The sequence below is a fragment of the Triticum aestivum genome, chromosome 2B (genome assembly GCF_018294505.1).
Source record: "Triticum aestivum cultivar Chinese Spring chromosome 2B, IWGSC CS RefSeq v2.1, whole genome shotgun sequence".
In the NCBI taxonomy this organism is placed as follows: domain Eukaryota; kingdom Viridiplantae; phylum Streptophyta; class Magnoliopsida; order Poales; family Poaceae; genus Triticum; species Triticum aestivum.
The window spans coordinates 204,279,329-204,306,638 of record NC_057798.1 but is presented as its reverse complement, the minus strand read 5'-3'; the positions used below and the strand labels follow the sequence as shown (position 1 = coordinate 204,306,638).

General features: G+C 48.1%; 1 protein-coding gene across 1 annotated transcript; it reads left to right on the top strand.

The window, feature by feature from the left end:
* The first annotated feature begins 7,719 nt into the window (after window positions 1-7,719).
* LOC123044358 (scarecrow-like protein 32) lies at window positions 7,720-10,084 on the top strand. Its single transcript, XM_044467083.1, has one exon. It carries the CDS (start codon window positions 8,295-8,297, stop codon window positions 9,810-9,812), a length of 1,518 nt encoding a protein of 505 aa, XP_044323018.1. The 5' UTR covers window positions 7,720-8,294; the 3' UTR covers window positions 9,813-10,084.
* Window positions 10,085-27,310: the final 17,226 nt, after the last annotated feature.

The following is a 27,310-nucleotide window of genomic DNA, read 5'->3' as shown; positions in this document are numbered from 1 at the left end:
AGTGAAGACCAAGTGGTTGTGATAGTTTGAGAAGTAACATATTTAAGGTAGTAAACACCCTGTTCGCGGAGTGAGGTGGGACTAAACTTGTGGGCTGAACTTAGCAGTAGCGAGTTTTACAGAAGTGCATTGCTACTAACATCTATAGCAGTAGCGCGGTTCGTTATAGGGCGCTACTGCTATAACTAGCTGGACGGCGATGTCATGGCAATTAGAGCAGTAGCGCGGTTTAGTGGGAACGCGCTACTGCTACTTTTCTTTCAGCAACGCATTTTTCTTGAACGCGCTGCTGCTAAATAGCAGTAGCGTTTTATTTTGAAGATCGCTGCTGGTAAGATTCTGTGTATAAGGTTTTCCCGAATAGTGCATGTTTGAGTCCTAAGATTTGTAAATTCTATAAGTCAGATGTTTTGATCTTAAAGTTGTTTCTTTGTGTGCTTGTGGTCTTTGTAGAGCAAAGTTTGAGGATGAGTCATAAGGTTAGAGATTGAATTATGTATATACTAGCAAAAGACCTTGTGTGTTGCAACGGGAGAAAAAAATACCACCCCCCTAACCCAATAATCATGTGTCAAGACCTCAATAGGTCCACGTACGTTCTTTCAACACATGTCATCCTATCTGTGTTGCCACTTATCCTCCTTCCCACCTCGCCGACAGTGGCCTCAGTGCTCACATAATCACAACGCGTTTGAATGTTGTCAATCGTAAGGTGTCTCTCTGGTCATAAGATGATAAATATGTTTTTACTGTGAGGTTTTGGCGAGTCATGCACGTGTGGTTCTAGATGGTTTGTTTCATCACCAATCCTGGTTTTACCGATGTGTTCATTTTTCGCTAATCAAATTCCATATATAACACATTAAATTTGAAGTTAGGGTCTAAAAGATAATGGGTATTTTTAAAAAGCATTTGACATGCACTGGGGTTGATTAACCCAATTATCTGGGGGTTTCCTATAAAATCTAAAATCCAACTTAAAACTGGCCTACGGGTTGATTGCCATAAACATCAGGGGATTTCCTGCAAAAGCAAAAATCTGACTTAAAACTGGATTGTGGGTTGATTACGAGAAACATCACGGGATTTTCTGCAAAATAGCAATGACGGACCAAGAATACAAATTCCCTTTATTAGTAGGTACACATTGGTGTTTTCATCTAAAAAAGGTATAGATTGGTGTTTGGGAAAAAAATATTAACTATGTAAGCCATGGCTGGCATTGTTTGCCTTGTGTGTATGTGACCTTCTATGAGAAGATGGATGTATATGTCATGTTCTCCCAAAAATTGTTAGAGGATTGTATATGTGATCTTTTGTGAAAATGCAATTGTGGCCGACTTTGTTTGCATGGGATCTTCTGTGCAACTGGCTGTTGCTATTTTTTTCGCTCTCAGGAACACATCAGTAACCGGCCAACTGACTAGTTAGTGTTGACAATGTCATCACTGACCCCGAGGCACTGACCGGCCAAAAACCAGTTGGTGATAATATGATTTGGTTGGTGAGTGTTGTTAGGTTTTGTAGTAGTCGTGGACGACCTGAATCGGGTGGCGGCGGTTGGTTGGGCGTGCAACGGCTTGGACAGCGGTAATGGGCGACAGGGTGGCCGCGGGCATGGAGGCGATCATGGGAGCGGCGGCCGAAGCGATCGGTGGACCTATTCTGGTTCGGCGGAGGCGGGAGAGGCGACGATTGCGGCAGGGTAACTGCAAGGGTGGCAATTGGCGTTCTCGCGGCTGCGTTTTTTTTTGGGGGGGGGGGGGGGTGTTAAGCTTAGGGAGACCCATATTTTCGAATCCTAGTATAAACTTTTGGCCATAACCTAAATTTTTTTGGTTCCCATGTAGGTTTAGGTCTGCTGTTTGAGACACTTTTTGCCCCAAACCAAAAAAAAAACTATTTTATCAATCGGCTATGTTTTTTGTCTGCTGTTGAGATGCTCTTATAGGTGACCCAATGTAATTTTTGCCTAGCCTTTGTACCTGGATCATTCGTTTTCAAAATAAAAAAGGGATCCTACACATGCATAGTTTCGATTCCCTGGTCCAGTTCAAGGCTGCTTGACCCAATAATCCGCAAAGCAATCAAATGTTGTTTACAGTTCACTGCATATGCTGCCCGTGCCCCATCGATTGATTCCAAACGGAGGAAAACAATGGCTCAGTAAAGCTCAGGCGCGGCCGCCAGCCAGCCAGCCAGCGAAGGATAACCTACAAAATGGAACTGCCATGTGGTCCCCAGATCCTTTCTGCATGACATGGATCAGTAACTAACCCTATCGCAGTGACATCTGCTCGTCGACCCCATGCACATGCAATGCAGGCGGTGTCACGAGGAACTATGGGCGATTGGTTACTACCGCTACCCGATCATGCAGATCAGCAGGTGCATGCGGATCTGCATGCCTCCATTGATTCATCGTGCGGGGTCAGGGCGTATCGGGTACTACTGCTGCTGCTTCATTGAACACTTCCGTGCAGCGTTGCGTGTTGGTGGGCCGCCGGGCGGCACGCGCGGGATCGGGGGGCAATAACTGGGGAGAACCCGGACGCCGGGACCAGCGCGTCGCGCGGGCGCGCCGTCGGCGTACGTGCTTGTGCGCGTACGAGGCCATCCTTTACTGCGCGGACGTTTGATCGGGTCACGCGGCCTCACGGGATCGTGCGTGGCGCGCCGATGGGTCACGTAGACACCGTGCACGCGTGACGTCTGGAATAGTAAGGTACAGATGAGGAGTACGTACGTACGTATGCATGCATCATGCAGCCGTGCGTACCCTCACACAACACTCTGCATGTACAGTGGCTGCTGCACTGCGCATCGCAGGAGGCCGGGACGTCGCAGCCTACCGGCTACGGCAGCATCGCCGGGCGAGGGCTTGGACAGGAGCTCACCGGAGGCGAGACAGGGGACGGGGCTCTCGCTCTGCGGCTGTAGTAAATCGCGGGTAGGGGTTTGAGATGAACAATGCGTTGTTGGGAGTTGAAGATTAAGGGTATCCTGGTGTACAGGTGGTCCCAAAAGAAACTGCAAAACTCGTGGCATTGTCCAAATCTTCCATTCTTTCAGAACCTGTTTAATAAGACTACTCACATTGGGAAAGTAACTTCGAAGTAACATATGTGTGATGTCATGTAACACTTCATTTATTAGCTTGTAAACCCATCTTGTCTTGGTAAAGTATGATATTACTCATAGTATGAGTAACTAGCTAGTATGTTACTTAATTCATCTTTCTCCTCATTAAATCATTGCCACATAAATAAAATTGTTGAGTTTGACCTTTTGTTACTACTGAAGTACTTCCACTGTGGGCAGTCTACAATGAATTCTTATGAAGGAGAAGTTCTGGGTGTTTAGTGTAATTCTGGAGTTGCCAATGCTCTCAACAGGAATACTTGTCGGCCTAACAAGCTGAGTATAAACAGTTATGTGAGGGGTGATGCATCGGCACAATTTCCTCTTCCTCATGTGCTTAGAGCATCTCCAACCGCGCCCCCAACAAGGACCCCCTGGCCCTTTTTTATCGTCGGCGCTGAAAAAACGGCTCAGCCGCGTCCCCAGAAGCTTAATTTTTGTCGGTTAGGCCCGAAACTGGCGCCGCCGGACCCAGGCTGAACCCGGCGTGCTGGGACGCCCGGTGGCGCCGGGGAAGCATTTTTGGCGCGAAAGAAAGGCGGGCCCGCCGAGTCAGCGACCCCGGTGCATCGTTGTCCTCATCGCCTCGGTTCCCACGGGAATCAATGCGAAGACTGCCGCGCTGCCGCGCCGGTCAGCCTCCATTGATGTCTCACGAGCGGCGCAATGAAGGCGCGACGACGTGCGTCCCACCCGAGCACGCCACGCGTACACACGTCGGCCGCCCTCCCACCGCCCAAGCCCGGCTATAAAAGACGCCCCTCCCTCGCCGGGGAGCACACATTCCATTTGCCACAGAAACTCTCTCCCCTTCTTGGCGTCGAAGCCCCTCTCGACCGAACTCGCCTCTCCTCTCCATCTCTCCCCGCCGACGAGCATGGCCGAGCGTTACCCAGGCGACAGTGTGGCGGCCAACGGCTTCGGCCGCCGTCACCTGCACGAGGACGAGGCTCGGCTCCTCTATGAGGCCGACTACCCGGCACCGCCGGACATGCGGGTGTCGGGCACGTGGAAGCTGAGTGTCGGCAGAGCCCCGGTGCCACCGCCGCCTACTGGTGCTGCCCGCGCACGACGAGATAGCGTGCATCCGGTCCTCGCTGCCGGAGCAGTCGCCGAACGAGCCGAGGTACGCCCCCGACAGCAGCACGCTGTGGACGGCGTACTTCGAAAGCTGCCACGCTGACCAGCTCGCCTCCTCGAACGGCGTCGATCCCCGCGCCCGCCACAACTCCGAGGGGCGACGTCGATGATGGGGCGTCCCCGGCCGCACCCTCGAAGTCGTCCTCGAACACATCGAGGCCGGCAACACACCGCGCTTAGAGTACCCGGCAACCCTCACCTTCTCGTGCCGTCGCGACAGCTCCTGGACGTCGCGGCGAATGAAGACGGCGACCTCCTCGTCGTTGGGCCCTGGATCCCTTTCCTCTAGAATGTCGGCGCTCTGTCCCGTCAAGCCGAAGCTACAGGAGACGCCGCTCGGGCGCCGCACCCGCGGCGGCGCCCTCGTCATCCACGAGAGCGGCCACCCCTCTCCTTCTTCTTACCGTCTCGTCAGGCCGAAGACCGAGCCGGGGTTGCTCCCCGTGAAGAAGGAGCACGCGACATGCCCGCAAACGACGAGACCGCCCTCAAATGGGCGAAGGAGGACTACGTCCGCGAGCAAGTGGTGCGACAGCGCCGCGCCCTCGAGGAGATCACCGCTCGGCGCCACGGACGCGGGGAGGGCGGCATTGTCATCCTCCACAGCGACGACGAGGAAGCGCCCGGGCCATCCAACCCCCCACGCATCAGCGACGCTGGCCAGGAGTGCAATGGGGACGGTGGCGGCACGCAGGACGACGGCGACGATGATGACGACGACGGCGGCGACTATATCCGGTTCTACAGGCTCCTCGGTATGTAGAAGGTGGGCAGCGGCAGCGTAGTAGTGCTAGGCATAGTAGTCGTTTTTAGTGAGTTCTAAATTTATGTTTTTAGTTTTTGCATAAATTTCAATGAAATCGTCTAGTTTAGACGATTTTGTGTCGTGTTTGGCCGAATTTTGACCGATTTTCTTTTTCGAAAAAGGCGTCTGAGGGGTCTTGGGGTTGGCGGCTGGAAAACAAACCACCCCATACCGAATTTATCACCGGTTGGCCGCGCTATTTTAAGCCCCTAGTGGGCCAAACGGCTGGAGATGCTCTTAGTGTCACTGTATATATCCTCACAAGAACTAATCGAATACTTCTTTTTTCCCCGAGGGGAAGTGACCGAATACTTGGAGTGGAACTATACATGAAGACACAACTGTCAAATATCAGTGCCGTTGGGGAACTAAAAAGAATCTTTTAAAAAAATTAGTCCGGTTGGGTCTACACATATCAATACCATCCTGTCTCTGAAAATAAAAATATCAGTGGCATCCTGGCCTACAGAATTATTTGGTCGGATTGTTTTTTCCAAGCTTGGACGTGTAAGTTTAAATCCAAACAAAGAGTCGCTTTCTGCTCGCAAACAATGGGAATATTAAATAGAATGGACCTTGTAATTAGTAGCTCTGTCTCGTCGCATGCGGGACCTGGCTCCAAACTGACGAAATCATTTCATCATGCCATGGCCCGTGAGCGCGCTAGCTCTCTCTCCCTCTCTGCGGAGGGAGTATTTGATAATTTCCTATTTTGTTAGTAGGTAATTGTCAAAGTACTCACTCCGTCTCGAAATGTTTGTCGGAGAAATTGATGTATCTATATATATTTTAGTTTTAAATACACTCATTTTTATCTATTTCTGCGACAAGTAATTTCGGGCGAAGGGAGTACGTGATATTTACCAGGTGACAACACTACTCCCTCCCTTCATAAATATTAGATGTTTTGAATATTTCAATATAGACTACATGCAGAATGAATGAGTAAACAAACACACTCAAATGTGTTTATATACATTTGATTCAAAAAAAATAAATATCTTATACTCGTATTTCTGAACGAAGGGAGTACTACCTAGGTAGTACTATTAAACTATTGTAACATCAAGATTGAGGCCATCCTTGAGTGCTTCCCGGCTACTCGCGTTGCCTTCCCGCTGAGATATCTTGGGCTGCCTCTTTCGGTCCATCGTTTGCGGAAGGTCGATCTCCAACACCTCCTGGACAAGGCTGCCGGGAAGCTGGTGCCTTGGCAGGGTCGGCTCATCACGACTGTGGGAAGGGCTGAGCTCGTCAAGTCCGTGCTTTCCTCCCTGGCCACCTTCCATGCCACGACGCTCAAACTTCCGGAGGGTACTATCTCCGACTTTGTGGGCATTGAGAGAGCTTTCCTCTGGACCGATTCGGATAAGGTCTCCGGCGGCCAATGCAAAGTCAGCTGGAAACTCGTGTGTAGACCAAAGAGGCTTGGTGGGCTGGGTATCCTTGATATTCGTATGTATGCCCGGGCTCTGAGGCTGCGATGGCTTTGGTATGAGTGGAAGGAGCCGCACAGGGCATGGGTGGGCATCGGAAACCCATGCGACATCACTGACAGAGATCTATTCTATGCTGCCACGACGATCTATGTCGGCGACGGTAGGCTGGCACGCTTCTGGCTCTCCCCCTGGCTAGATGGAATGAAGCCCAAGGGCATTGCACCGGCCATTTTCGTGATCTCTGCCAACAAGAACAAGTCTGTGCGAGAAGCCTTGCTTGAAAACCATTGGATACAATGGATCAATATGTCCGGAGGTCTCTCGGTGGAGCACATTGAATAGTTCTGTGCCCTTTGTGGGAAGCTCACTACGATACACCTACAGGACGACATACCCGATGATATCAAGTGGAACCTCACCGCCGATGGTATCTATTCCTCGGCCTCGGCCTATAGGGCCCAATTCGAAGGTGTGATCGCCTCCAACATGACCACGGTGGTATGGAAGAACTGGGCACCGTCCAAGTGCAAGTTCTTTGCGTGGTTAGTTATCAAGGATAGAATTTGGACGGCCGACAGACTGCAAAGAAGAGGGTGGCCCAACTGCATTTTGTGTCAACTTTGTAAGAGGGAGCCAGAGACCGCAGCTCATCTTCTCTTCCAATGCAGGTTCTCTGCCCGCATTTGGAATGCAATAAGAGTTTGGGTGGATGCCCCCGAACTGGATGTGGCGGCCTGGAGCGGGATCCCCACGGTCAAAGAGTGGTGGTCGGCAGTGGTCCTTAGGCGTGGACATAGGAGGAAGGCGATTTCATCACTCATCATGCTTGTTATTTGGGAAGTGTGGAAAGAGAGAAACGCGAGGGTGTTCCAGCATGTATGTAGGTTGCCAAGCGTGTTGGTCGAGGCTATTAAAGCGGAGGCGAGGCTCTGGATTATATCAGGGGCGAAGCATTTGGGTTCTTTGATGCCGCGAGAGTAGAATTGTATTTTATTTATATTTGTGTGAGGTGTAATGGCCCTCTGCAGACTTTGTTATTCCCCTTCTTTTTAATGAGATGAGGCAAAGCTTTTGCCTCCGTTTCAAAAAAAAAAAAAACTATTGTAACATGGTGTTATCCTGATAATTGCAGTAGACTAATAGCACTATAAGGCTGTGCCCATCCACAACAATCCAACAAACGACCACAAAATTCCGTCTACAATTATGGACCTTGAGTTGTGGCCGGTAAACCTTCCTCCTTTCCCCTCCCCCTTCCCCTAGGCCCCCTTCTTCTCGATTTCTCGCGCGCCTGTTTATCCTCCAGCTTACAAGTTACTACAGACCCGCAAGCACAATTCCCCCCTAGCTTTCACTCTTGGATTCAAATACCAGCAGAGCTGCTTGCTAGTCGATCGATATCAAGCATGCATGTACTACATGTGCTTATTAATCACCCTGTCGATTCCTTCTAGCTAGTTGCATAGAATAGTGCTGTTAGATCTCGATCCTGTTTCATGGTACATACATGGAACACAAATTTTAATTTCCCTGCCCTTTCTTCCAGCTCCAGATGGTTTCTAGCCAGCTAGCTAAATACAAATCCCTTGACTGAAATATTCCCTGTACGTACGTACTTGATGAATCAATCAAACTCTCTCCATTCTCCGTCTCCCTTGGTTTCCCCTTTGATCCGCGTTCCCAAAGTTCTATTGGCATAGGATAGGAAAGCACGTGTAGCTGTAGGTTGTATCTCCGATTCGGGCGAGCGAGTGCACGGCCCTCTATATATGCCTTGTACAAGCACCAAATCCGCTCCTCAAACTGCTGGACGTGTACTAGCTCTGCCTCTTTGCTCTTTTCTAATCATCGCGGCAGCGTCGCAAATTTGTTGCCTTCCATTCCACCCACCTCGCGACCCCCCCTACATGATGCAGTTCACCCATGCTGCAGTGACTGCACCGCCTCTCTACCCTAATGGACACCACGGGCTAGGGCTAGGGCTCTTTCTTGACGTCGGCGCGCCGAGGGCACGCCCGTGGCCGGCTGCTGGGAGCTTGTTCCCGACGCTGCCGCCCTCCTCAAAGATCTCCCTGGGGAACCTCAACAGCGCCGGCTGCATGGAGCAGCTTCTAGTGCACTGCGCCAACGCCATCGAGGCCAACGACGCCACGCTCACGCAGCAGATTCTGTGGGTGCTCAACAACATCGCCCCCGCCGACGGGGACTCCAACCAGCGGCTCACGGCGGCGTTCCTCTGCGCGCTCGTCGCGCGCGCTTCCAGGACGGGGGCGTGCAAGGCGGTGACCGCGGCCGTGGCCGCCGCGGTCGAGTCGGCCGCGCTCCACGTGCACCGCTTCACGGCCGTCGAGCTCGCCAGCTTCGTCGACCTCACGCCGTGGCACCGGTTCGGCTACATGGCCGCCAACCACGCCATCCTTGAGGCCGTGGAGGGCTTCTCCGTCGTTCACGTCGTCGACCTCAGCACGACGCACTGCATGCAGATCCCGACCCTCATCGACATGCTCGCCAGCCGGGCCGAGGGCCCCCCGATACTCCGGCTCACCGTCGCCGATGTCGGGTGCAGCGGGCCACCGCCGGCGCTCGACATGTCCTACGACGAGCTAGGCGCGAAGCTTGTCAACTTCGCGCGATCCCGCAACGTGACAATGGACTTCCGGATGGTGCCCACCTCGCCGGCCGACGCCTTCACTTCCTTAGTCGACCAGCTCCGGGTGCAGCAGCTGGTCTCGGACGGCACCGAGGCGCTCATCCTCAACTGCCACATGCTGCTGCACACCGTGCCGGACGAGACGGCCGGGTCGGTGAGCCTTACTCAGTCGGTCTCGCTCCGGACCATGCTCCTCAAGTCCATCCGAACCCTCGACCCAACGCTGGTCGTGGTGGCCGAGGAGGATGCCGACTTCACGGCGGGGGACGTGGTGGGGAGGCTCCGGGCGGCGTTCAACTTCCTGTGGATCCCGTACGACGCCGTGGACACCTTCCTGCCCAAGGGGAGCGAGCAGCGGCGGTGGTACGAGGCGGAGGTCGGGTGGAAGGTGGAGAACGTGCTGGCGCAGGAAGGGGTGGACAGGGTGGAGCGGCAGGAGGACCGGGCGAGGTGGGGGCAAAGGATGCGCGGCGCGGGGTTCCGGGCGGTGGCTTTCGGCGAGGAGGCGGCCGGGGAGATAAGGACAATGTTGAACGAGCACGCGGCCGGGTGGGGGATGAAGCGGGAGGACGACGACCTCATGCTCACATGGAAGGGGCACAACGTTGTTTTCGCCTCGGCGTGGGCACCGTCGTGAGCTAGGCGACTTGCGGGATGCATTGCGGTTGACAAGGTGAGTGAGTGTGTAGTGTATGCCCGCATTGCTTGCATGGATAATGTGGTTTAGGGTTGGTTTCTGTGCATGTTCATTATATGAAAGATGGTCCTGTTAAATTAGTTTTTACTACTAGCTGATTCACTGCAGAGAATTGATCTGTTTGATCATTGTAATGATACACTCTCACAAATACACCGTAGAAGAATGAACAAAGGGAACCTTGGATCATTACGGATTCCACTCATGAAAAATGTAGAATGTGGTGTTCTTGAAAAATATTAGAATGATCTTTATATTAGAATGATCTTTATACCGAGAACATGATAACATTTCATTTTGGAGACTGATAAGTACAAATGCCGACCAAAGATATTCGACAAATGAAGCTTTCATCTAACTTTTCCAAATTACAAAGAATAAATTTTGGTAAGTGATCGATGCTGGGGTTAGGGTGAGGAAAAAAATTACTAACTTCCTTGGATGAATGTGGACCTTGCTTGAATCTGAGAGCCATACCCCATATACATTTAAAGGTTTTAAAGATCTCGAGATTTTATTGTAGAAATGTGCCCATGTGTCTTACTTGGAGTACTAGTAATCGTGTACATGCAACACACGACTAGTTTGACAGTAATATTATTTCCTAGATTAACCACAATTAATGTTGGTTCCAAGATTAATTGCTTTTGATGCAATTAATGTCGTTTCAAATTCAATTAATGTAATTAACGCTTTTCCAAATTATTGATGATGTGATGAATACATCATTGAAGCAGCGTGAGACGATGGATATAGATGGCTGTATAGTTCTGATCATTTGGATTTACCGGACTCGTGCATTGAGTGGTGTTTATCTCCGGTTTCCTTGCCTATTTCACACAGAAATTAGGTGACATGTGTGGAAGGTACGGTTATATTTTTGCAAGTTGACCGCTGAGGCATAATCTCCGCAATAGATCTGCCTATGCCACCTTAGAACAGTGAATAATACGTAGGTGTGTACTCGTGGGGCAAATGAACACACTTCTGATGCCACCAAGAAGAATCGAATAAAGTCACGACAATTCTTTCCTTCTTTGGTTACTAAGCGGATATTTCAAATTGCAAGACTTCTCGAGATGTTTGATTTGCACCATTATAATACATAGTCCTTCTCCTAAGCGAGTCTATGCAATTTCATTAGGAGAAAATTGTTAACTAAAGTGGCCCTTCTAGTGTAGATTAATGTTCTTTTCTTCCTCTTATGTTTCTACCTTTTTGAAGTGACTAATGCATGTTAACTCTGTTTAAAATGGAAATCTGAAGTCCAAATTGTGGAGGAAGTTTAAATTTTTTAGCGGAATGCTAGAAATTTATTAACTCAAGATGTTGTAAGGTATAGAAAGCCCAACATGTAATTCTGTCAGCAGACACGGCGGCCAACGTATAACTGGAGGATGGAGCGAATTATCCAGTGAGCTTCCTTTTTTAAAGCTCAGTCCTCATGAACAAATGAAATCTCCTGAAATATTTTTCCCGCCTCCTAATCACAACAATTACGTGAACATAGTAGTTCACATCAGCGGTCTTTAATTTCATCGCCACCTATTAACAGTTAGTCGTGGTTGTGATTTTATGTGACCCCAAATCTGTCGTGAGAGCCAGAGCTTCTTGTCACACCATGGACTCCAGGACCTCTAGGTATGTCACCCCCTGAACGAGAGGTGACGAGGGACCCCAAGTATGCTCCAATACAATCACATGCCACCACCAGTCCAAAGATGTTGTTCTTTGCCCCCACCAGCATCAACATTACTCCCTCCTTCCATCTATATAAGGCCTAATGTGTTTTTCGAGGCTAACTTTAACCAAATGTTAGAGCAATAATATATGACATGCAACTTACACAAAGCATACAGTCAAATTCGTATGTGAAAGGAGCTTTCATTGATATAATTTTCACATTATGCATCTCATATACTATTAATCTAGTCAATAGTCAAAGGCAGTCTTGAAAAATGTATTAGGCCCTATATAGATGGAAGGAGGGAGTACGTTTAGCTCCTTCCAAGAGTGGCGTGATCCACCCCATGGGTGCTCAGGTCCGGCGATGTTTACTTTAGGAGCAACATTCTTTTGCTTTCTATTAATCCCCAAATCAACTATAACCAATCGACAAAGCACTTAGTTGAAAAATATCTTCATGGGTCATTGTTCGACAAGCATGCTAGATAGCCCACAGAGTCACCAGCACCTCTAGATGGTCAGTGTGCCTTAGTTCGGAGACCGTCATGAATAGCCATTCCCTGACAGTCTTGCGTACAATACATGAAATATGTACTGTCATTGTTGACTAAAGCACATAAGCTTCTACCATATTACACTCTAACAACGAGTGCTTCCATTAGTTAGCGAGACCAAAAAATGGCACCCATTCCCTTCTCCCTATTCTCATGTTGCAATACATCCACCGCGGGCCGCGACTATTTAGCTAAGCGTCATAGAAACACTCTTATCTTCGAGGATACATCCACTCTCCGCAACAAGTCTCAATTTTCCTCAAGCTAGAAAGAGTGTAAGAACATATCCTATGCATCAACCGGACTGGTGCACCAGATGCACCGGTCGCTTATGGAACGTTTGATGGAGGACAAAAGGACAAGATCCAGCTACAAGATAGGCTGCCGACACATTCACATAAGGCCCTATCACAATTGTATAATGGTCCTCATATTATACATACTGGTGCAAAAACTGCTTTGTTGGGCTAGCTAGCTCTCCCGTGCATTACCACTCTGTAATGCATTCCAACAGTTTGCATGGATGCTAAAAAATGACGATTTCATTCCACATATCTTTATCTAGTCAAATTGTGCTCACTTCTTATTGGATGTGTACTATTTTTTTCCTTTTTTCAAATAAATGTTTTGACAACATGCTAGACCCATTATTGTAGATGTTTAAACATACATAATTAACAACCGAAAATGTGGCATTTCTATCAAAGGAATGAGTTGCATAGCTTTATGTATGCTTTAATTGACATAATTCATGATGTGAAGATTGCATTGGCACAAGCACATAACTACTCAGTGATGGAAAACTTGCATTTTTGACAGCAAAAATACATAACACCATGCAAATATTTGGCATCACAATATTTAGCAGGCACCAACAGAAATAAAAGAACAGAATGATTGAAGAGAGATGCTTGGGGTTGGGTTTGGAGAGATGTTATGTTCAGTTCGCTCAGATTCAATTATAGTACAAGGATCTTTATGTAAATGCACCAGCAGCCCATCTCATTGGTTGATCTGGCCTCTTCGTCGAGTGGCCCACAAGTCCTTGGTGCAGCAGGTGCATAGATTCTCACACGTCGCTAATCATATATCCCGCATATAGCGAGTATAGCATTTATCGCGCCCGCAACGCCATGCATCACAGATGTGTATGGGCCGGAACCGTAAAGTGTGCATTCGTTCATATGGTTGTGATCGTTATTGCGTTCGTTCCGTTTCTTTCTTTTCTTTTTTTCTCTTTTATGCTTTCTTTTATTATTTTTCTTCGGTTTTCCTTTTCTCTTCTTTGTTTGCTTGTTTTTTCCCTTCGTTATACTTTTGTTTTATTTGCTATTTCATCATTTTTTGGTTTTTCTTTATTTTCGTTATACTTTGGGTTTTTTTGTTTCTTTCTGGGTTTTCTACACTTTTTTTTTGTTTTTTTGTTTTGTTTTTTCGGTTTTCTTTCTTTAACACATGTCTATTTTTTCTTAGTACACATTTTGCAATTTTAGTGCACTCTTTAAAAAAATTAATACACAGTGGACATATTTTAAACACATGATGCACATTTTTTTAAATACATGTTAGCAACACTTTCTTGAATACACAGTAACATTTTCCCAAATATTTGTTGGCATATATTTGTAATGAAAATAAATATTGCTTTAAACAACGTGAACATTTTTTTACATTGTATAAACAATATTCAAACACAAGAATATTTCTTTAAAAAAATCATACATTTTTTTAGTGGTAGGAAACATTTTTTATTAGACAAACATTTTTTACACTGTATACACGTTTTAAAAGAAGCACATATTTTTTTGAAACACATGAATGTTTTATAATTGTCACGAGTATTTTTATTAAAAGCTTTCAACATTTTCAAAAATTGTGTTAACTTTTTTTACTATGTTAACATTTTTTAATTTCATCATTTTTCAAAAAAATCTAAGTAAAATTTTAAAATATACCATTTAAAATGAAAATAAATATATAAATGGAAAAATAATGAAAATAAAAAAGACATTTAGCATGATAGCATCATGAAATGAGCATCACCAAACCCGGTCCCTACTTGATTGGCCTATCACCGGCTCCTGTAGGCAGCCGAGCGTGCGGGGCCGCCCTGCCTCACTATAACCAAGGTATAGCCGCCAGGCACAATTACATGTCAATCCAAGCGAGAGAAATACTTCGCTTGCGTAAAGTGGCGTGATAATAGGTCAGCCCAGTAGCACTTAGTTTGTTCGTTCCTTGATTTCGATTCTATTTTCTTTTTCCTTTTTTCTTTTTCTTTTTCTTTTTTCTTTTTTCTTTTTGTTACATTTTCAAATAAAAAACATAGGTCTAGTGCGAAAATGTTTGTGCAGTGTTAAGAAAATGTTGGTCCAACTTTAAAAATAATGTTGATAACATTTCAAAAAAAAATTGTTTCTTGACATATTAAAAAAAAACAATTAACATATATACGAACAACAATGTTACAAAACATATGTTTGAAAAAAATGTTAATCATGCATTTGAAAAATGCTAGGCGTCCATAAAAAAGTGTTTATAATGGATATTGAAAAGTACAACATGTATGAAAAAAGGTAGAAATTAAAATATACATATGAAAAAATGTTAATCATGTATTTACCAGATGTTGAACGTGTATAAAAAATGTTCCTGATGTATTAAAAAAAGTACAATGCATATGCAATAAAGTTGACATCAAAAGCTTATATATAAAAGAAATATACATGTATTTGTAAAATGTGAAACGTGTATAAAAAAGCCTGACGTATACAAAAATTATAGAATTGTTTATGTAAAAAGGTAGAGTTAAAATGTGTACGTAAAAAAATTTCCTGATGTATATAGAGAATGTACAATCAGTATTAAAAATAGTAGACATAAAAATGTTAATTATGTATTTAAAAATCTTACGCGTTGTATAAAAAATGTTTTTGATTTAGACAAAAAAACATATACTATGTATGAGAACACTTAACATCAAAATATATGTTTGAAAAAAAAATGTTCCGCGTGTACACTCTTTGTTTGGTGATAATCTTGATTTGGCCCGTTTTGACAACCCTCTAATATTTTGAGAGAATAACCCGCAGTCCTACGCACGCAAGCGCACGCCCGACCTCTCCGTCCGCACTTGTGAGCTCTTTCGCATCGCTCGCCATGTTCATCTCTCAACCGGATTTCCCGTCCGTTCATCTTGGCCTGTAATCTAGGGAACCGCTACTCGGCTGCTCCCCCGACATGTACATCAGGAACATTTTTAAATCCATGCTTATTAACAACTAGTTGGCATGGGGATAAACAAGTAGGGATGCCTAGGAGCATTGGCGGAGCTTCCCGTGGGCCCAAAGGGGTGAAATTGCCTCTCTACTCTAGGAAAACTCTTAGTTATACACTTGATTGTTTCTAAAAAAATTATACACCAGATTATTAGGCTTAAATATCCAAGATTTATCATAGTTCATGCATAATTTATCTTCTTCACCCCCTCATCTCTCATTAGTCCCCCTCAACAATCTTCATCAAGCTCCGCCACTGCCCAGGAGGATGGTTGCGCTTTGATGTAGCGGGAGCCCATGGTTTCCCATAGTCATACACGTTGCGCTTTTCCATGCATACGTGTATGACTATGGCAAAACCGGTGAAAAACAAAGTAAAATAGAAATACCAAAGAAAAACATTGAATAAGTATGTAGATCCCCTTCAAAAAAATTATGTAGGCACATGCAATAGTTATTTTAATTTTCTTATTTTGTTTATTTTATGGGAAAATATTATAAACATGTATATTCCAACAAAATATATAATTTACCTATTTCTTAAATACACCATGAATTCAGAAAATGTTAGGTAAAGTTTTTGTTACCGTAATTGTAATAGAATGTCGATAGCATTAAAGAAAATGTCTGTAGCATTACCTATTTAGAAAATGTTTATGTATTTCAAAAAATGTATGTCAGATTTTGAAAAATATTTTGCATTGTAGAAAATTGCGTAATTGAGAAAATCGTTCTTCGTAGTCAAAGAATTACATGACATTTTAGAGAAGTGGACATGTATTCCATGACAAGGTTCGTCAAATTTTCAAAAAAAAAATTTATACAATCTAAAAAAAAGATCACCTAATCTATAAAATTTGTCATGCCTTTTAAATAATAAACATATATTTGCTTTTTTAACATGTATTAAAAATATATATTTATAAAACAATTGTCTAATAAAATGTTCATTGTGTATTTGAATAACATTTCAACATTTAGAAAAAATTGCATGTATAAAATATATACAATGTGTACAGAAAAAAGATAAACATGTGTTGAAAACAGGAAAATGAAAAAGGAAGAAGAAAAAGTCGTGAAATCATAACAAAGAAACAATAGTAAAAATAATGAAGATATAAACCAAGAAAATTGTAAAGAAACACAGGAAACAACAAAATGCTTACGAAAAGAGATAAAAACTAACACAAGAAAACACATAAAAAAGGAATGTGCCAAGAAAACTGCTCCTGCTGGAACCCGAATTGTGTCGGCCCATAATGTGCTTGCCTATTGGGAGACGGAGGAGACCTCCTCATTAGCGCCTTCAGCGCCCGATCGCTGTCCTGGCGCTCACGCGCGCCCCTAGTGGGCCATGGCCCATTCGCTTGATCGCTGCTCGCTCGCTCGCTCCTTTCGTAGCCTTTTGTTTTCTTGCAAGCGCTGGTCGAAAAAGCCTTGTTGATTGAAAAAAGAAAAAATCCACAAAAAAATGAAAAAAATGTGAATTAAAAACTGTAAAATAATTTTCATAAAATTTCCCAAAAATTGAAAAAATTCCATCGAATTTGAAAAAGTTCATTGAATTTTTAAAAAGTCCATCGAATTCGATAACAAGTTCAACGGTTTGAAAAAAGTTCATCTACTTTGAAAAAAGTTCATCGAATTTGAAAAAAAGTTCATCGGATTTGAAAAAGTTCATAGAATTTGAAAAAAGTTCATGGAATTTGAAAAAAAATGTTCATTGAATTTGAAGAAGTTCATTGAATTTGAAAAAAGTTCATCTAATTCGAAAAAAAAGTTCATCGGATCGAATCCGGGAAAAAACATTGAATTGGAATAAAGTTCATGAATTTGAAACGTACATTCCTGTATTATAGAAACATGATAGAGAAAGGTAAAATGGAAATGAAATAAAAATAGAAAAAAAGAAGGAAGAGAGAAAGAAGAAAAGGGGGAAAAGCTAGCTACAACTAAACACGTCAAGTGCAGATGGCCGGTTGGTTAATGCCGAAAGAAAGGACCATGGGCCAGCCCAACGTGGATAAGGGGGTGTGCGCTGTCGTGGTTCTAAGTCTGACAGTAGAAAGGGGGGTAGGTATGGAGAGGCAAGATCCTAGCTATGGAGTAGTTGTATACGTGAGAGATTTACGAGTTCGGGCCCTTCTCGGAGGAAGTAACAGCCCTACGTCTCGGAGCACGGAGGCGTTCGAATAGATTATAGATGTATGAATTACAGGGGTGCGAACCCTTTACACCGAGGAGGGGGTGGCTTATATAGAGTTCGCCAGCCCCTCCGGCCCTCAGTTATGCAGGGTTTAAAGTACATTAAGACAGGGGGTTACTGGTAACGCCCACATAAAGTGCTATGAAGATTATTAAAGCTACTTAATGACAGACCGTTGCGTGCAGAGTGACTTTAGGTCTCCTGGCCGCCGAGTGGTTAGCTTCATGGTCGAGTGGTTATCTTCATCGTCGAGTGTCCTCGAGCCAATCGAGTGGATCACCTCTAGGTCGACTGACAGGTAGTTTCTTCTAGAGATGTCCTTGGGTAGGGTAGCTTAGACAGGTCCATGACCCTACCCTAGGTACATAACATCATCATTAGCCCCCGAATGGATCGAGGTTCGAGTGGGGAAGGAGTTGAGAATTCTTCCGACCTATTTTTCGTGCTATGAGTATGGCATGTCTTGGATCAATGAACCTTTAGGTGACAGCATGAACTTCTTTTTCAGTCGCCTTGATCCATTCTTTATATCTGTCGAGTGAAGTTTTCACCTGGAGAGCTCTGAGTGACGGAGTGGAGGGGATCTTCTGCCTGACGAGTTGTTCTGCAAGCCGCGGATTTTGCGGGATTTGAATTTTGGGAAGTGCGCAGGACGGGGCGTAGCCGCAGCAATCGGACGGGATAAGGCAGGAACGCCTCGATCTTCGCGCCACCTTTTTCGACACGTATCGCGCGCGCGATTGTTGCGGGATTTGACAGGATCATTCGGGCCTACGTGTCAGCCACTCGGGAGAAGCCTTATATAAAGCGCCGGACGAGGGTTTTTCAACAGTGCGCCCCCATTCCTCCCCCTTCTCCAGATTTCTCCGCTGTGTTCACCTCTGCCTCCGTGCCGCTGCTCCTTGCGTGTTTCGCCGATGGCGATGGTGAAGGAGAGGACGGCGGCCCTGGAGCGGGCGAAGAAAGCGACGGCGAAGGCGAAGGGGAGGGGAACCAGTCAGAGTGGCTCTTCATCGAGGACCGGCCTGCCACCGGGCTGGATCCAGGGCGACTGGATCCGCTCGACAATTAGCCAGGCGGATCTCGATGACCTGGCTGACGGTGGGCTGATCCCCCATGGGTCGGTGCGGCTCCCGGGGAGGGAGTCAGAGCCTCAGCCTCAGGAGGGTGAGTGCATTCTTCTGGCCACCCACGTCGACCGTGGATTTTCTTTGCCGCCCCATCCTTTCTTCTGGGGTTTTTTGAATTTCTTTGGGGCACAACTCCATCACTTCACGCCCAATACCATAGTGTACCTTGCCGCCTATGTGTCTTTGTGTGAGTGCTTCTTGGGCTGCCAGCCTCACTGGGGTCTCTTTAAGCACATCTTCACCTGCCGCTCCCAGACGGCGAAGAAGGCAAGTTCGAGTGACGAACGGACACATGTGATTCAGATGTGTGGGGGCCTTGGGGTCCAGTTGAGAGGGAAAAGTTATTTTCCGACCATGGTTTTGCCCAACTCCGTCTGTGGGTGGCAGTCGACTTGGTTTTACTGCAAAGACCATCTGACGCCAGGGCAGTCGACCGGGCTCCCTCCCTTTTCCATGGAACGAGTGCAGAAGCCCGCCTCTTTGAAGGTGGTCCCGGAGGAGAAGGCGCAGGTGAAGGTGCTAGTCGAGCTTGTCGTGCAGCTCATCCGCGACGGGGTGACTAGTATGGACCTCCTGGAGGTCTTCCTGCGGCGGCGCATCCAGCCGCTCCAATTTCGAGACCATCCTATGTGGATGTACTCTGGGACTGAGGACACCACTCGAATCCACCCAGAGGAGATCGACGACGCCACGTTGGAGCGGTGGATGGGAAGCATTACGGGGAACAAGGACAACCCCCAAGGAGCCAGGAGGGTCGTTCCACTCGACCAATCATATGAAGTTGACAAGGTCCAATTTGACATTTCCGGCTGCGATTCTGTTTTTTCCATTCTGTCCATTTGAGATCAACCGGCTGACTTTTGTCTTGTTTGCTGTCTTCCAGGACATGACTAAAATGTACTCGATGCCCAACGGGGCGCAGGAACAAGCTGAGGAAGGAGAGGCGAGTGGAGGTGAAAGTGAAGAAGAGGAGTGGCAATCTGACGGCGAGGGGGAAGAGGTTGAAGACGTCTCCAATGAGGAGGAGGAGGAAATGGAGGTCGATCCTCCTCGCACGGAAAGGCGATCCAAGCTCGCCCACGACCCCGCAAGGGAGCATGGCAAAGCGGCTGTGCCCGTTGTGCCATCGACAAAGCGCTCTCGGGCGGCCTCACCGGCGCCGACTGAGAAAGCGCCGAAGCATCCGCGGGCAGAGTCATCCAAGCCGCCGAAGGCCTTGCCCAAAATGAAAATGGTCATTCCCACCATCTCCAGGTAATCAGCATGATTTTTGTTTCCTTGCCCAAAATGAAAACTTCTATGCCTTAAATTTGCCTCGGAATACCGAGTGGTTTGTAACCGATAAACTTTAACACGCTTGATGCCTGAGCACCTCTGGACCCGTAGGGTGCTATCTGAACTTGGTTTTACCGTTGAATAAGTTTGCATCTGCTTTCGAGTGAACACTGCTTTTCACTCGGGATATATCTTAGTGTTGGTGACGTACTCTTGCAGGTTGGAGTACAAGTTGCAGTCGACCTGCATCCTTGCGGGTCGGGACATAGCGCATGTTGTATTTGTGGCGGAGCTCAGAAGGAGAAGGTATCAGTCGGCCTGTACCTCGTCATCCTTGTGAGTCGAAATATATTTCAAACTTAGGCGAGCGCTGGGCTGCAGCTAAGCCTCCGAGTGGGAGGTTTGCTCTCCGCTCGGTAGGATTTTCAAAAACTTAGGCGAGCACTGGGCTGCAGCTAAGCCCCCGAGTGGGAGGTTCGCTCTCCACTCGGTAGGGTTTTCAAAAACTTAGGCGAGCACTGGGCTGCAGCTATGCCTCCGAGTGGGAGTTTCGCTCTCCACTCGGTAGGGTTTTCAAAAACTTAGGCGAGCACTAGGCTACAGCTAAGCCCCCGAGTGGGAGGTTCGCTCTCCACTCGGTAGGATTTTCAAAGACTTAGGCGAGCACTGGGCTGCAGCTAAGCCTCCGAGTGGGAGGTCCGCTCTCCACTCGGTAGGATTTTCAAAAACTTAGGCGAGCACTGGGCTGCAGCTAAGCCCCCGAGTGGGAGGTTTGCTCTCCACTCGGTAGGATTTTTGGTGGCACACCTCCGAAGGAGAAGGTAACAGTCGACCTGCACCTCGCCCTCCTTGTTGGACGCACATTGTATTTATGGCGTAGCTCGGAAGGAGTAGCAGTCGACCTGCACCTCGTCTTCCTTGCAGAGCGCACATTGTATTAAGTACTTAGGCGGGCACTGGGTTGCAGCTAAGCCCCCGAGTGGGAGGTTTGCTCTCCACTCGGTAGGATTTTCAGATACTTAGGCGAGTACTTGGAGTGCAGCTAAGCCCCCGAGTGGGAGGCTGGCTCACCACTCGGTAGGATTTTCAAAAACTTAGGCGGGTACTTGGAATGCAGCTAAGCCCCCGAGTGGGAGGCTGGTGATGGGGTCATGTACCTAGGGTAGGGTCATGGACCTGATCTAAGTACCTTACCCAAGGACATCCTTAGAAGAGGTCGCCTTCCAGTCGACCAACGAAGGACTCACTCGACTGACTTGAAGGACTCGACCACGAAGACTCACTCGACCACCAGGAGGTCAAGAGGCACTCTGCACTGCAACGGCCTGTAATTAAGTAGGCTTTATGATAATAAAGACACTTTATGTGGGGCGTTACCAGTAACGCCCCAGACTTAACTCATCTTAAACACTCTCCTACGTGGGCTGGCTGGGGTCCTGGCGCACTCTATATAAGCCACCCCCCTCCACAGGTAGAGGGGTTCGGCACCTTGTAACTCATATACTCATAATCCACTCGACCGCCTCCGGGCTCCGAGACGTAGGGCTATTACTTCTTCCGAGAAGGGCCTGAACTCGTACATCCCTTGTGTTTACAACCTCTCCATAGCTAGGACCTTGTCTCTCCATACCTACCCCCCACTCTACTGTCAGGCTTAGGACCACGACAGTTGGCGCCCACCGTGGGGCGGGTGTTTTAGCGATTTTCGTGGAGAAGTTGCGATTCTTCCGAGTACTTTCATCATGGTGTCTGCTGGAGTTTTGGTCGGGGGTCAAGAGATCCGTCTCGGCACTCTCACCTTCATCGCCGACGACTCCGCGTGGCTCCAGGAGGCTCCACTCGACGTTGATGCGCTCCCCGTCCGCGGTGCGACGCATTTTCGCGCATGTGTCCGCGGCGTTCTGCTGCGGCAACCGTCGACCCAGTATCGGTCGGCTCCTCCATCGTCCACCCTCCCGGTCTCCCGCCAGCGCAAGCGCTCGGGCCGGTCGAGGCTTCAGCGATGGGTGAGGCACGTGGTGGCTCGCCAATCGGCCACCACCCAAGTTGCGGCAATCGAGCCCAACGAATCTCTCTATGGCTTGTTCGATCTGTCGACTGGCTCCATAGAGACTGCATCCGAGTGCGGTAGCAGTGATCCAGCGGCGGAAATCTTGATGGTCGACGGGCCCCACAGTCCCCCTGGCTTCGCCCGTGATGGTGGAGCAGGTGACGGAGGCGACCCCGCACGAGGCCACGAAGAGTACCAGCCCGAGCCACTCGACTCTCTGCAAAGAGAGGAACTTCGCCGCAGGAACGTGGATGCCCTGCGTACTCCCATCGCAGGAGAAACCCCCGAGGCTCGTGCCTTGGAGGAGGCACGTCTGGCCAATTTGGCCGAACGCACTCGACTGGAGAATCTTCAGCGAGCACTCGACGAGCGCGCGCGGCAACGAGTTCCCGACACCAGTCGACGTCAACTCTTCCCGCCGACTCAGGTATACCGAACCCCAATCCAGAATTTAGCGGCTGCGACCCGTATAGCAGAGTCCATCCAGCCTTCGCAGTCGGAAGCTGGCAGAGGTTTGCTGCAGATCAGGGATCTGCTCCGGGCAGCGGGAGATCAGAATTCAGCCGTGTCTCAGTCGCGCAACAGAATTCACAGTCGATCCGTCACTGTGAATACGGTTCAGTCGGCTCATAGCCCCAGATCGCCTCCGCGGCGCGAAGGGCGCGAGAATCAGCGAGATCAATATGGTGACCGACTCGACCGAGATGATAGGCGCCGAGTGCCCAATTCCCCTCCGAGGTGTGGGTCTTACGCTCCTCGGCAGCAAGATGACAGGCGTCAGTACAGTACAGGGCAAAGGGTTCCAGTCGAACCCAGAGAACCAGGCTTCGACGCGCGATCCATTATCGTACAAGGTTTGGTCGACCGGAACAGAGCCCATCGAGGCGGACTCGACAGAGATGCACCCGTAAGCAGTCGAGTGCATGTTTCTGGTCCTGAATGTTTCAGCAGAGCTATCAGAGCCGCAGTTATCCCTCCCAATTTCAGGTTGGCAACAGGAGTCAGCAAGTTCACTGGTGAGTCTAAGCCCGAAACTTGGCTTGAAGACTACCGAGTGGCAGTTCAGATCGGTGGTGGGAACGACGAGGTGGCCATGAAGCATTTGCCCCTCATGCTGGAAGGATCTGCCAGGGCATGGTTGACTCAATTACCTCCTAGCAGCATTTACACTTGGGAAGATCTATCCCGAGTGTTCATCAGAACGTTTGAAGGAACTTGCAAGCGACCAGCTGGATTGACGGAGTTGCAAGTCTGCGTGCAGAAGACCAATGAGACTCTCAGAGAGTATATTCAGAGGTGGATCACTTTGCACCACACTGTGGAGAATGTGTCTGATCATCAGGCAGTCTGCGCCTTCAAAGATGGCGTCAAGAACAGAGAACTGAGTTTGAAGTTTGGTCGAACCGGTGACATGACCTTGAGTCGGATGATGGAGATTGCTACCAAGTACGCCAACGGCGAAGAAGAAGACCGACTCCGAAGCGGCAAGCACAAGCCGAGTCAGTCGGAAAAAGGGAAACACCAGTCGGAAACAGAAGCGGAAGGCTGAACCGGCAGCTCCTGGAGAGGCTCTGGCCGTGACTCAGGGAAAGTTTAAGGGAAACCAAAAGGATCCTGGAACCCCAAGAAGGTAAAGGATAAAGAAGGGAACGACGTGATGGATATGCCATGTCACATCCACACGAAGAAAGACGAAGAGGGGAATATCATCTACCCGAAGCACACCACTCGCCAATGTCGACTCCTGATCCAGCAGTTTCAGGGAAAACAGTCTAAGGACAAGGAGAAGGAGTCGGACAAGGCCGAAGACAAGGAGGACAGTGAGGAAGGATATCCGCATATCAACTCCACTCTGATGATCTTTGCAGATGTGGAAAGCAAGAGTCGACTGAAAGTCATTAACCGAGAGGTGAACATGGTTGCCCCAGCAAAAGCAAATTATCTGAAATGGTCCCAAACACCCATCACATTCGACCAATCTGATCACCCGACTCATATTGCCACCCCTGGGAGGCAAGCTTTGGTGGTCGATCCAGTTGTCGAAGGCACTCGACTGACAAAGGTGCTGATGGATGGTGGAAGCGGGCTGAATTTGTTGTATGCAGACACACTGAAAGGAATGGGCATTCCGATGTCCCGACTAAGCACTAGTAACATGAGCTTTCATGGAGTTATACCAGGGAAGAAAGCCGAGTCACTCGGCCAAATAGCTTTGGACGTGGTGTTTGGTGATTCGAAACATTTTCGCAAAGAAAAGTTGACGTTTGAGGTCGTGGATTTTCAGAGTGCATATCATGCCATTTTGGGGAGACCAGCTTACGCACGGTTCATGGCTCGACCATGTTACGTGTACCTCAAATTGAAGATGCCCGGCCCCAAAGGAGTGATCACTGTCACCGGTGATAGGAAAAAGGCAGAAGAGTGCTTTCAGAAGGGCTCCAAGATTGCCGATTCCCAGGTGACAGCGGTCGAGTTCGAGGAATACAAGCAAAACGCAGATCCGAGTGACTTGCTGCGATCAAAGAAACCCGCCACAGAGTCTGCATTCCAGTCGTCCGGTGAGACGAAGCCTGTTCACATTCACCCGACCGACCCCGATGCAGCTCCGACCCGCATCTCCACAACACTCGACCCAAAATAGGAAGAAGCGCTCATCCAGTTCCTCCGTGAGAACTGGGACATTTTTGCATGGAAGCCCGCTGACATGCCAGGTGTTCCCAGGGGACTGGCTGAGCATCGCCTAAGAGTCGACTCGTCTGCAAAACCAGTCAAAGAGCATCTTCGGCGGTCCGCCGTCCAGAAGAGAAAAGCCATTGGTGAAGAAGTGGCTCGACTGTTGGCGGCAGGATTTATCCGAGAGATATACCACTCCGAGTGGCTCGCTAATGTCGTCATGGTTCCTAAGAAGGACAAGTCGCTCCGAATGTGCATTGATTTCAAGCACATCAACCGGGCCTGCCCGAAAGATCATTTTCCTCTCCCTCGCATAGATCAAATTGTTGACTCGACCGCGGGATGCGAGAGGCTATCTTTTTTAGATGCCTACTCCGGGTACCACCAGATCCGTCTGTACGGACCCGACGAGGTAAAAACAGCTTTCATCACTCCATTCGGGTGCTTCTGCTATATCACCATGCCATTCGGCCTCAAGAATGCCGGAGCCACATTTATGCGAATGATTCAGAAGTGTCTACTCACTCAAATCAGTCGGAATGTGGAAGCATATATGGATGATATCGTTGTCAAGTCACGAAAAGGTTCCGACCTGCTCGCTGATCTCGCCGAAACATTTGCCAACCTCAGAAGATATGATATCAAGCTCAATCCATCAAAGTGCACATTTGGAGTTCCTGGTGGCAAGTTACTCGGTTTTCTCGTTTCCGAACGGGGAATCGACGCTAACCCAGAGAAGATTGGCACTATTCTCCGAATGAAACGCCCTGTGCGAGTGCACGATGTCCAGAAGCTTACTGGATGCTTGGCCGCATTAAGTCGATTCATCTCACGACTCGGTGAAAAGGCATTGCCTCTTTACCGACTGATGAAGAAGACAGACAAGTTCGAGTGGACTCCAGAAGCTGATGCAGCGTTTGCCGAGCTAAAAGCTCTGCTCTCCACCCAGCCGGTGCTTGCTGCTCCAATCAGCAAAGAGCCTCTGTTGCTCTATATCGCAGCCACAGGACAAGTCGTCAGTACTGTGCTACGGTCGAGCGGGAAGAAGAAGGAAAAGCTCTCAAAGTTCAGCGCCCAGTGTATTATTTGTCTGAAGTCTTGACTCCATCCAAGCAGAGATATCCTCATTATCAGAAGCTTGTGTATGGAATATACATGACCACAAAGAAGGTTGCTCATTATTTTTCTGATCATTCCATCACAGTCGTCAGCGACGCTCCACTATCAGAGATTTTGCACAACAGAGATGCAACTGGTCGAGTGGCCAAATGGGCGATTGAACTTCTTCCCCTTGATATCAAGTTTGAGGCAAAGAAAGCCATTAAGTCCCAGGCAATAGCAGATTTCCTCGCCGAGTGGATTGAACAACAGCAGCCGACTGAAGTTCACTCGGAGCATTGGACCATGTTCTTTGATGGCTCTAAGATGTTGAATGGTTCCGGTGCTGGGGTTGTCCTGGTTTCCCCCAGAGGAGATAAGCTCAGATATGTGCTCCAGATTCACTTTGATTCCTCCAACAATGAGGCAGAATATGAGGCCCTCTTATATGGGTTGCGCATGGCCATTTCACTCGGCGTCCGTCGCCTGATGGTCTATGGCGACTCGGATTTAGTGGTCAACCAGGTGATGAAAGAGTGGGACGTGAGAAGCCCAGCCATGACTGGATACTGCAGTGCAGTGAGGAAGCTGGAAAAGAAGTTCGAGGGGTTGGAGCTCCATCATATACCCCGACTGAAAAATCAAGCAGCTGATGATCTAGCAAAGATAGGTTCCAAGAGAGAAGCCATTCCGAGTGGTGTGTTCTTGGAGCATATACACACTCCGTCAGTCAAAGAAGATCCTTTCACCGAAGAAACTCCACAGCCCAAGAGTGCCACAGATCCGACTGAAGTTGAAGTCCCAGCGGTGGTCGACTTGATCATGGAGGTTTTGGTGGTCATTCCCGACTGGACAGTTCCGTATGTCGCATATATCCTGAGAAAAGAGCTTCCGGAGGATGAGGAAGAGGCTCGACAGATCGTCCGTCGATCTAAGGCCTTTACCGTAATCAAAGGACAATTATACAGAGAAAGCGCGACTGGAGTTGGTCAGAAGTGCATAACACCAGAAGAAGGTCGACTCATCCTCAATGATATTCACTCGGGGACCTGTGGTCATCATGCGTCCTCTCGGACCATCGTGGCCAAAGCATACCGAGCCGGATTTTACTGGCCAAAGGCGAATGAGATGGCAAAAGAGATAGTGGATAAGTGCGAGGGATGTCAGTTCTACTCGAATATGTCGCACAAGCCTGCGTCGGCCCTGAAGACCATCCCACTCGTCTGGCCTTTCGCAGTATGGGGACTGGACATGGTCGGTCCTTTGAGAACAGGACGAAGTGGCTTCACGCATGTACTGGTGGCAGTCGACAAGTTCACCAAGTGGATCGAGGCTAAACCAATCAAGAGCCTTGACACCGGTACTGCTGTTAGCTTCATCAGGGAACTAATATTCAGATATGGAGTCCCGCACAGCATCATTACGGATAATGGGTCGAACTTTGACTCAGAGGAATTCAGAGATTTCTGCAACTCCCAAGGCACACGG

Bases quoted from the DNA above. Each gene is read 5' to 3' on its own strand.
- LOC123044358 (XM_044467083.1), top strand. From the start codon at position 8,295: ATGCCTTGTACAAGCACCAAATCCGCTCCTCAAACTGCTGGACGTGTA.